This window comes from Hippocampus comes, unplaced genomic scaffold (genome assembly GCF_001891065.2).
Source record: "Hippocampus comes isolate QL1 unplaced genomic scaffold, H_comes_QL1_v1.1 scaffold38, whole genome shotgun sequence".
NCBI lineage: Eukaryota > Metazoa > Chordata > Actinopteri > Syngnathiformes > Syngnathidae > Hippocampus > Hippocampus comes.
This window is the reverse complement of record NW_017805716.1, coordinates 373,029-384,401: the sequence shown is the minus strand read 5'-3', so window position 1 is coordinate 384,401 and position 11,373 is coordinate 373,029. Positions and strand designations below refer to the sequence as shown.

The following is an 11,373-nucleotide window of genomic DNA, read 5'->3' as shown; positions in this document are numbered from 1 at the left end:
TTTATTCAAAGCATTTACCCATCATGCATTGCCTTAGTCGCCTTTATGGCGTTACTGCCACCAAGTGGAGCGGAGTAACGTCACCCTTTCCAAGATACCCAAACGAATCGTAAGTGGAACAGATTCTACATATTGATGTAACCCGGGTAGGGCAAAGTGAAACCTGATGAACCAATGAGACATTGTCTCTCAATGGTTCAGTACTCGATGTTTCATTCATTTAGCTCTGTACACAGTAAACTGCAACTAAACCGAACGGGTGAATCTCAATTATTTATCTGTGGACACTTTCTGTTCTTATGTGCCACTAGATGGCAGTGTCTGCTCATAAAAGGAGGCCACCTTTTAAGGCGACAATGTGTGACACAAGGGGGCAATAAACAGCTAGTGCTGGGCCTGCAAATTCTCTGCAAAGAAAGTCCACTTTGCCCCTATACGTCCTCTGGTTGTGCATGTGTGGTGCCATTGTTCTCCTCTTTTAAGGCAGCAGGATGAGGAAGCAAAAGTAACACACGGTCTGAAAACAGTCCTTTGACGACTTGTTTAGGGTATTTAAAGCCACATGTGAGCTCTTATTGGTGCAAATAAATATGATTCATCGAGGTTGTTGACAGCCCATTGTCTGCGCCTTGATTAAGTAGCCACACTGCAATCAATAGACTCTTAATGATGTACCCTCATGAAATGAAGCGGTGGCTGATGTACCACATAGAAGGAAACCAGCAAAGTGCTCCGTTGTGTCCCTGAAACTCACACTTGATGTGTAAACGTGTGGCTTGAGTGCGACTCGCGAGATAATGACGGTAGCTGGGCACAGTTCAAGTTTCCTCTGCAGTGCGGCGGCTCGCTAGGGGTGAGGGAGGCGGCCAGAGAGAGAGAGTGAGAGAGAAATGGCACCAGGCCCAAGGGCATCATCCCAAAAAGACACCATTCAGTCAGCCAGTTGCAAGTTCGCACTAGCCCGAATGGATGCGTCGCTTCATGTGCGTGTCGGGATAAAACTGGAAGCCTTCACGGCCTGCATGGGACCTTGTCACGTGATGCTTGACCTCGAGAGAAATATTTGACTATGTCATTTCCGCATGTACCAATCTAGTTCGTGCTAAATTCCTTCTGCGGAACCTCTCCGTCCTTTCTCTGCTGTGTGTGGCAGCTCCTCGAATTCTGCCTAGCAACAACTTTTTTGTTTCGAGATGACTCATGTTATTTAAAAAAAAAAAAAAAAGAAGGCTTCCCTTCCACCGGAATGCATGCTGGATTTCATCAACAGCAGAAAGTGAGTGAGACCATGCCCATCGGCAGGAAGCTTCTGATTCCGCAAATGTGAAAAGCAGATGAAACATCCGCACAGCTGATTTGAAATGCTCTTGCACATTTTCTTCTGGCATCTTAAGTGGGCACAAATCTGCTATCTGTGTGCACGCTTATGTGTGTGTTTTGAAACACACACCATTGTGCCGTGACCCTAACTCGAGCGGGATGTGTCTAATGAGCTCTATAAATATCTTGAAGGAGACCTGCAACCTGCAGACACTCACGGACACAAAGACGGATGCACTTTTCTTAGGCATTATTGTGGTGAAACGAGAGAGAACAATTCAAATTCTGTGTGCTATGGCTTCTTGAGAATTTATTATTTTTTTTTGGTGCGTCCAGTCATGAGAGACACGCCGACCAAATTTTGTTTGGTCAAACTCACTGCCACCAAAATCACCGTACAATGCCAGTTTCAAACCAAAATGGCAGACTTCCTGCATGTTTCAGCAAATTGGTTCTGGAGGGTTTTTTTGTGGGCCACCTCATGATAGACATGCTGACCAAATTTATGTCGCAAAGTGAAACCAGCTTCAGGTGCAGTCTTATTTATTATTCTTAATCCACGGGGGCACTACTGGGGCTATTTTCAAGGTCACATGACTCTAATTTGCGGCATGAATAATCCAATTCCTAGTCTGCGCAACGCATGACTACTCACGCATCAATTTTGCGCCGAATTGACCAGGTCAAATCAGTGTAACACCCCAATCTTTCTTATTGGGTTGACATGCAAAGGTAATTTCTCAGACCAGAGAACAAGGGTCCTGTTCACCTTTGGTGCCAGATGACATAGCAGCGGATTTCCCATGACGAGAAACTGTCAAGCCAAATGTTGCCAGTCTGCAAGAAAACGTGCAGACGGCAGGAAGGCAAACGGGAATCTGCAAAGACATTTCCCCCTCGAGAGAACTGGGGGACTTTTTGTTCCGGAGAGAACTGTTGACAGCCCCTCTGGCCTCCCCCCCATTTCCTTTCTGGACTCGTGCACCAACTTGACTCCATCCTAGCTGCTCCAAACATAAATAGGTTGATATTTTGCACAAAGGATGTCGGAAACTACGATCAAGGTTACTGCCTTCTAAACGAACCCTCCACGCTAAGCTCCTTTTTTGGAAATCACCCAAGAGGCATTCCGGCGGCCGCTCGAGCCCTCTATTTCTCCTCCTCCCGTTGGCTGTGTGGTAAATTATGAATTCGCCGAGAGGGGAGGGTGGGGGGTGGCACAGTCACTCGGATACAAGACTTCTGTGTCTTTTTTTTCCCTCATATGGGAGCATGTGACCTCATCCTCTGTGAACACAATGTTACAATTTAATCTGTTGAAAAAATATAGTGATTCAATTTAGATGTAATGATAACACGATATTAGATTATGGCTGGACAAATGCACGAACAACATCCCCCCATCTGATAATATCCCTCCTGTGAGTCTTCTCCCACTACGCTAGGGAGGTGTAGGGGGGCCATAACTCAGTAATTGGCCCATGGGGGTTGTGGGGGTCGGTGGTAATCAGATGACGTTTGGGAAAACGGATGCATTTGAATGTCTCGCGGGCCTCTTTTTGAGGTTACAATTTTTGTCAGTGTGGAGTATTGAAGCTAGCATTGCTCCAACCACCGACTCTGCTTTAGTGGCAAGTGGTGAGCAATTCTTCAAAACAAAGAAGCTTTCAAGGTGTTTTTTTTTTTTGCAACTCCCGGCTCAAAGTTTCCTGTCAAACTAAAGAGAACACAAAAAAATACTAGAAAACAACTGCACGGCTTTCCCTTTCAGCCAGCTAGCTTAATGCTAATGCTGTCACCCTAATAGCAACGGATTCAACACAAATGACAATAATGTAACAGCGCTCAGTCGTGTGTTCTTCATCCTCTGCCAAGGATGACAAATATTAGTGTCGTACCGATGAGCTGAAAGGAGGTTGAGAATGATCATTCCCATCTGGATACGCCCAATAACATGAGCGATATCATATGAGACAAGAAGCAGCAGTCAGTGGCAGGCCTACGCTACAAAATGAAGCTTTAATCTAAATCCAGAGCGGTAAATCACATCACATTTCCCTTCAAATCCCAACTGCCTCTCAGTAACAAATAGGATGGAACGAGCACATTTTTAAAAAAAACAAAAAGGTTTCATGAATCAACAAAGCAAGTGTCATCCACCAGCGCGCACCTTTACACAATTTACATCTTGTTCAATAAGTTAACAGAGATCATGTCATCAGGCTGATCAACAGCGCCCAGAAATCGAATTATCTATTCGTATCGATTTTTGTTTTTTTTTAAAAGGCACTCAACCTTCATTCTTGACCAAGAAATCATAAAGGAGAACTAAAGAGAGAATGGCACATTCTTGTACAAAACAACATCAAGTCAGCAGTCCTATCAGTTGCACTCTTTGATCCGCAAGCTGCTCTGACACTTTTTTTTTTTTTTTTGGCCCCTTGTGCACGTGCGCCAAATCACATTTCTAATACGAAAACAACTGCGCACCAAATGAGTGTGAAATCCATACATGGCGGCTCCGCTTTCACAGAACGGAACTTTGTGCTTTTGGTGAAAAAGTTTCATCGTGTACGTGGAACTGACGCTTCCTCGTGGATCCTGAGCAAAAACAACAGCAAAAGGTAGTTCCCTTTTTTGGGGGTGGGGTGGGTGGGTGATTGGCTAATGGCTCCCAAAAAGCCAATTTAATGTGGCATCCAGACAAAAAAAAAAAAAAAAAAAAATGCAAGGACAATTTCGAGTCTTCAGTGGACCTAGCATGCATGTTTATGAAATGCGAGAGCTAAAAACCCCACGCGAGCACCCGGTGGGAAAGACGGGATTTGAACCCGGAACCTCAAAACTGCGAGGCAGACATGCTCACCGCTCGTGTGGCACCGCAGAGAGCCATTGGGGCATTTATTTGAGATCCTACTAGCGCGTGTATGCTCTTTGTTGTCACTTGTAAAAAAAAAAAAAAATAAAAAAAAGGCAGCCTAGTAAAACAACTCCGAGTGGTTAGTGAGGAAAAAAGTGCACAAGAAGACAACTGCGTGCTACTAGTGGCATCATAAAACACTACGAGTTAACTTTGGATGCTTCACTAGTAGTGTACAGATGTTAATTAGTGCATAGTCCCCCCCGCCACTGGTAAGGTAGTAGTTGTACTAATGCCCAATCTACTAGTGCGCAGAAAATGTCAGACAGTAATGGAAGTCAGTAGTGGGGAAAAAAATAGAGTCATTCTCCTAATGTGCCGAAATATCATAGTCGTTAAAATGGGATGTGTCAGGAAGGAGTGAGGAAAAAAAAAAAAAAAACACCACCAGGAAGATAGCGTCATTCTACTAGTGCGCAGAAATATTATACAGTATGGAATGAAAGAGTGAAGAAAAAAAGCGTCGTGAGGAAGAGATAGTCCTGCTCTACTCGTATGCCGTAGTTGTTCGACTAGTGCGCAGGAATGTTATGCATTTGTGAAATGAGTCGTTCCACTAGTACGTTTTTTTTTTTTTTTTTTTGTGGTCAATGTCGATTCCGATATATTTGGCAGAATAAAATTCCGATTATTCGTCCGATTGATTAAAAAAAAAAAAAAAAAACAGGTACTGACTAATAGAACTTATTTTTTGGTCCCTTAACGCTGACAACATTTAAGATATGAATTAAATCACTTTAGTGTTTAACTTTACAGCAGAGTGAGGAATCTGCAAAGATCAGCCCCCCCGGGAGGGAATGTTTGACTGTCCTTTGTTTTCGACAGCAAATATCAGTTGATTATATCGGCCGGCCGATGAACCGCTTGGACCCTACGTTGTCTTACTCATGAAAACAAAGTTCACACTAGTACATGGGACAGTGCGACGCACTAGTAGGATCCTCAATAAGCGCGCAAACGTCCCTCCAAAAGCCACTGTGCTTCCTCCTCATCCCGATAGTCATCCGGGGGAGTTCGCGATTCCCGAAGCTCCTCCTCCCCGGCTTCTGCTGGACAACTGAGAGTTCGTTAATGGCCACGTCGGCAACGTCTGTTAGGAAGATCGAGTAAGAACACCCCAGTCCTCGCTAGTCCCATGAGGGCGGCATGAATATTCGGTGCCGGGAGAGCAGCCACTTAATCGCAGCGTCCCAGATTAACGCGCAGAGTCCCGCTCTTGTGCAGCTCCCACAGCTGCACGAACTCTTCGGACATGGCGTGGAACCAGCGGAAGGGCTGCATGTCGTCGTAGTAGTGGTGGCTGATGGGTCGCTGGGCAAGGTCCGAGGGGAAGGGCCAGAAACCGTAGACGCTCACCTCGTCGCACAGGCCAAGCGCCAGGCTGACTATGAATAGGCCCGTGGAGAGGCGCCGGGCGTGCACGCCGCGTGCCTTCCAGAACCGGCCCACGCTGCGCAGGAAGGCGGGGTTGGCGAAGAGCATGGTGAGGTCGGACGAGGAGTCGGCCAGCGCGTAGGTGGCGCGCAGCGACGGGTCGGTGCTGGGACGCATGGAGAACGCCGGCATGTAAACGAAGCCGGTCCCGTACGCTTTCATGCTGTCCACGAAGGCCTTGCGGGACCACAACAGGTTCTGGAATCTGAGGGGACAATTCATTAGGTACACCGGCGCAACCTACTGGGGTGACGTCCTGCATCCAAATTGCGTGTGCGCACACAGAGAATCAACTGGGTGACAATTTTACGTTCAACGAACTTTACAAAACTATTTGCAGGCTATTTAGTAGTAGTAGTATTTAGTAGTGTGCGTGCTATGCTTCTGTGTGTGTCCACTTCAATTTATTCATTAAAATAATCTTTGATCTCCCTTTGTTTTAGATTTAACGTGACACTTGGATCATCGTGGGTCTGATGCGCGCTCACCTCTTCTCAATGATGCTCGGGTTGGCCGTCACCAGGTGGGTTTTGGTGCCAACGTCCTCCACGTATTCCTTGGAGAGCGGCGGGAGGTTACACCTGCACCGGCCCAAAAAAAAAAATAATAATAATAATAATCACGATAATTAAACTACAATCCCTTGTGTTGCATGACATCAACATTCGTATAAATGACAACTGAACATGCGCCACAACTGGTTTGGGTGAGTCATGCGAACTGAGTCGTTAGGTCACACTCGCACGACTTGTTGGGCCAGGGTTTTTCTTGGCTGAAGTTGAAGCATGGGAGGTACGGTTCTAACCGGCACGAGTATTAAGCATGACCTCATTGGTATGTTTCAGTCTTATCACGAGATGCCATCATTTGGTTTAATTCGGACGCGGTGACGTTTTTAATTTTTTATTGTTTTGGCGTGGCTACGCAAAGTAACCGCCGCCACGCTGGGATTCAGTTAAATAACTGGAGCAGCGAGTCGAACCGGAGTTTCTCCGCCGGCAAAGTCGGCCAAAACGGTTTGGAAGACGGCGGCGGGAGTCACCTCATGACAAAGTCGGCCCGGTCGATGTCACGGCCGCACTGGCTGTGCCGCAGGATGCCGCCGTTGCCCACCACTGCACACTTCTTCAGGGGGAGCGACAGAGGGTTAGACTGCGGGAGAGTAGAGGCGGAAAAAATGAACAATAAATGGTACCAAATTGATTTCATTGAATTCATTTTTGGGTTAATTGAAAGTTTTATTTTCACAGTTGTCTGCCGCATTTAACAATTTAGTAGGATTCTGGACAAAAAGTAATATACGTTATGTTGCGTTCGTGTTAAAACACTTTTGTAGAAATGTGTGAATTTTTTGACACATTGGTGTGTTTTGGTTGGTTAAACGCAAACTGACAGTTACACAAACACACACCTGTACTTCCTTCTTGTAGTGCCTGATGAAGCGTATGTATGTGCTCATTTTCCTGGAACGTTTATGACATGACAACATCCTCATCAAACACTTGCGGCAGCCAAGTATGTCCACACTGTTTTAAATATGGAGTAGTCTTAAAAAAATAAAAATAAAATCAACAGACTCCAGCCGAAGCAAAAAAATGAAACACAACATAGCTGGGCCTCGCAACTAGCTTAAGCACCTTAGCATAAACCAAACAAATTAGCAAACTAAAACCGTTCTATTGCTATTTTTTTTTTTTTTGGTTTCAAAAGACACAGAACGCTCAATAAATGTTCCACTCCAGTCCTGTTGGTGGCAGTAATGTGTTTTACGGATTCACGACCACTTGAGTGAAGGTTCTCTCAATTTTTTTTGTTTTTGTTTTTTTTTAACCAAAACAACAACTATACTATGTGAACTGATAAGCATAACACGTTAAAAAAGCAGCAGTAAAGCATTTTCTGTGGTATTCTGCAAAACCTTCCATCCTGCTGTATGCTTTCCTTAGCTAATGCCCAAATACGATAAGAGCGCTTGGAATGGACGCTCATCTGTGCTGTGAGCATTAAATTGCAGCTCTTGAGGAAGAAAAAAAAAAACAAAAACGACAGCCTGCGTGTGCATCTAAAGTAGCAAAACAGGCCTGTAAATGAAGCACTAAAAATAGACGCACGGCGCAAAGTCACGCTGTAAAGCAGAAAAATGCGCAATGGAATGGGGGGCGGGGGGTATGTAAATTGGGCGCTCTCTGCTCCCAGAAACATTCCTCAGATCTCTTGCAACGGTTACTCATGTGTGTGTGTTTTTTGTTTTTTGTTTTTAATGTGGAGAAAAGCTACAACTCCTTGCAATTGACATTCCAAAACAACAGAGGGCAGTGTGCTATTTTTTTAGTTTTTTTTTTTACAATTTGGGAATGCTACAGAAATATAGTGCATCTGCTTCACTTTTGCTATATTAAATGTTTTTTTTAACCTAAACATTCTACAAACAACACATAATGCCAATGTGAACATGCTAATTTATTTTAAAAAATCCATTAAAATAAAAACGCAAGTTTTTACACTCTTTACCATGTTAACTGTGAAGTGCTGCAAAATAAATGGAAAATAGTACCATTTAAACTTAAGATACTGCTATGCTTTTGTACAATTTCCTCCTCAACCTTCTAATAGCCCCCAGCGTTACCTCTCGAAGGTTCAGCATGGCCACTCTGCTTCTATTATGCCTTTTTCTATTCACCTCCCCCTTCATGAATGTGCATGCACAGCTCGCGCCTGCAAATTAGGGTCAGATATTCATCTCATCCCCCCACTCCCCTTCTTCTCCAGCAGGATATTAACGCGGCGCTCCGAGGCCTTGGTCATTGTCTGAATTATTAGAGCAAGCCCAAAACACCTCCAGAAGAAGGAAGCCTAATTTGGTTAAAAAACAAAACAAAAAAAAAGACAAAACAAAACATCCGTATCATAGACCCACAGCAGCGTGCACGAAAAAACAAAAACAGTCCCCGCCTCTTCTTTGCTCACCTGCACAAACAACGAGTGGGTCTCGTTGTTGACCGTGTGCGAGTGGTAGAACTCGCCGTCGTACCACAGCACCTTGCCCACCGGCGCGTTCTCCTTGGTCAGCGCGAACAGATGTTGTGGGTCGCAGCAGTCGCTCAGCAGCTTCCTGGGAGAAGCAAACCAAAACCGGCTCACGTGTTGCCATTGAATGCAACTCCAAAAATATTTGGGGTTCTAATGCAAATATACACGTGCACACGCGTATCCGATCCAATACGCACCTACAAACATAATTTAACAGTGCACGAATATGGCGTCAACGTTCAAAAGATATACTGTATACAGTTGAAAGCACTGTAAAACATTGAGTCAGATTTGTGTTGATGCAATTTTTCTGCTGCTCTGTGACACTCACACCGTGAAATGAATTGGACATTTTCCTTTTCAAATTAAGAGCACATTTTTGGTCAAATGAAAGAACTAGTGGACTCCTGCCAATTGTGCACGTTGTAAATTACAATTTGTACACAGTCTCTACTGAAGGGAAGGGATGTGTGTGTGCCTGTGTGTACGCGCGCTGGCGCGTGCTCGTGCGTACCTGTAAAGGTCGATGCCAGTCTGGTTCTTCTTCCACACGTGGCCCTGCTGCCTCAGCACCTCTTCCACGATGTCCTTGTCCCGGGGCACCCGGTACACGGGGAATACGTAGTACCAGCCCAGCACCAGCACGCACAGGGCGGCCCACGCCGACAGCTTGGCCCGGTAGCACCACCGCATCAACATCCTCCCCGCTTTGTCTGTCTCCCCACGCCGCCTGTCAGACGCTTATAACGAGCGGAGCGCCGGAACGGAGCCTCCGCCTCATGCCGAACACACGCGGGGCGGAGTGTGGCAGTCAGGGGCGGACGGGTCGGGTCGGACCGGGTCGGGCGCTACGCCGCTTGCCTTGCCGGACCGGTTTTGATTGATGGCCGTTCCGCTTAAACCGCGACGCGCGTCGTTTGCGAACCAAATGCGGGCTTTGCCTGCTTCGCCATCGTTGCAAGAGGGGCCCGCCTGTGGTCTCTCTCAACGGGTGTCCCGCCAGATCTCCGACCGCAACGCAGGAGCTCCTTACGCCGTGGCTCTCCCACTCGTCTTGCGGCCTCTCGTGGGGCCTCCGCGGGGCGACTACATTGAATCTCCCCCCGAATGCGGACCCCCTCTTTTTTGCAAGGGAGGTGCACTGACAGACCAGGTGCACTGCCAGGCAGGAAGTGGTGGGATATAGTTCAAAATAAAAGACAACGGGAATCGGTGGCGGTATAGATTTGAAAATAAAGGCAAATACGGTTTCAGACCAACTTGTAAAACAAGCGCTTACGACCGGTACTCATTTTTTCTTTCTTTTTGTGACTATTAGGCATTAACTATACTGGCTGCTACATAAATGATAAAAACCACAGCATATAAAATCGCAATTTATCAATCAACGAAGTGTCTGCTTCATGGGTTTTGTACTGCACCGTTTGTTTGGGCTGGGTGACAGCCCTTCGGTGAATTAGGACACACCTGCACACTTGTATCCTCGACGGTAATGCGCAATTGAGGGGCAACAAGCTTGGAAGTGCGAGGTACGTCATAGACAGACGTTACGGGGAAATGATACTTGTTACATTGAATTTATTTGAAGGTATGTCAAAATGTTGCATTTTAAAAATTGTTTTTGAAAAAGCTTTTTCCGGTCTGGCAATTAACCCGTCGAAAAGTCAATCGATCCAGCGGAAGTTAGTCTCACAGTGCATCTCTTTCAGCCAAACATCTCGGAACGTATTATGTTTTTGGAAAATAAATAAAAAGTAAGAACTCGTCTACAGGCTTTCATCTTGGTGGTCTGTTTACGCCTGCTGTTTTTAGAATTAAGATTTTTGTGGGGGATTAAAGAAGTCATGTACAGACCTCTGCATATTCGCAATTTAGCGTTCAGCAATTCAACTAATACAATTTTGCCTCACTAGTAAGACGTAGTCGTCTTACTAGTTTGCAGAAATGTGAAAACTGCGTTCCAAGTAAGATGACGTACACACGGTAAAACGTGAAGCCGAAGGAATGTTTTATTGTGAAATATCTGGTTTAACTTTTGGTTTCGTCATTGCTAACTTGACGGACAAAATGGCAGATTGAGATGCTCTGCTTCCATCTGCTGGCCGATTTGAGTACTGACAGCTCAGCACAGTTTTGGAATTTTCTGAACTGACGATTCCATTCATTCTGAGTTTTTTTTTTTATTCGTCATATTTTCAAGTAATCCATTAAAAAACACCGTACACATAAAAATCATTTATTCAACGATTTGACATTTTTTAAATGGTTTTAAAGTCAATTTGTGGCCATTAAAACGAGCATGGTATAAAAAAAAACAATGGCAGACAATAACAAGAAAGTTGTGACATCATCTGCTCTTTTTGTGAGCGCATGTGCGGAGTTGGGTTGCATCAGGAATAGCGCGTCCACCTGCTGAGGATCACTGAAGAGCAGTGACAGAACACTCAGGATGGATGGATGGATGGACGGACGGACAGACAGATGATGATCCTTCCTGTATTTTGCTGATCTCCCACTCTTTATTTTCCCCTCATTTGCATAAACAAGAGCCAAAAATGTGTCAACAACATGTGCTGAAGTAGCCGAGGCTCGTCATGATTTATTCTTCCACTTTCTTCCCCACTGTGGCGGTGGTGTCAGTGCAGGTCAGATGTCAGGCCTGGGCCGGT

General features: G+C 45.4%; 1 protein-coding gene and 1 long non-coding RNA gene across 2 annotated transcripts; both read right to left on the bottom strand.

Annotated features, from left to right (window-relative positions):
- Positions 1 to 3,320: 3,320 nt before the first annotated feature.
- On the bottom strand, positions 3,321 to 10,451 carry LOC109523787 (uncharacterized). Its single transcript, XR_002169844.1, has 2 exons — positions 9,820 to 10,451; positions 3,321 to 3,952 (listed from the first exon to the last, which is right to left on the bottom strand). It is a non-coding gene; the product is annotated as an uncharacterized LOC109523787 (long non-coding RNA).
- Positions 4,929 to 9,841, bottom strand: st8sia1 (ST8 alpha-N-acetyl-neuraminide alpha-2,8-sialyltransferase 1). The gene is made up of 5 exons (XM_019883182.1): positions 9,219 to 9,841; positions 8,642 to 8,786; positions 6,717 to 6,826; positions 6,163 to 6,255; positions 4,929 to 5,879 (listed from the first exon to the last, which is right to left on the bottom strand). Exons 1-5 carry the CDS (start codon positions 9,401 to 9,403, stop codon positions 5,417 to 5,419), a joined length of 996 nt encoding a protein of 331 aa, XP_019738741.1. The 5' UTR covers positions 9,404 to 9,841; the 3' UTR covers positions 4,929 to 5,416.
- Positions 10,452 to 11,373: the final 922 nt, after the last annotated feature.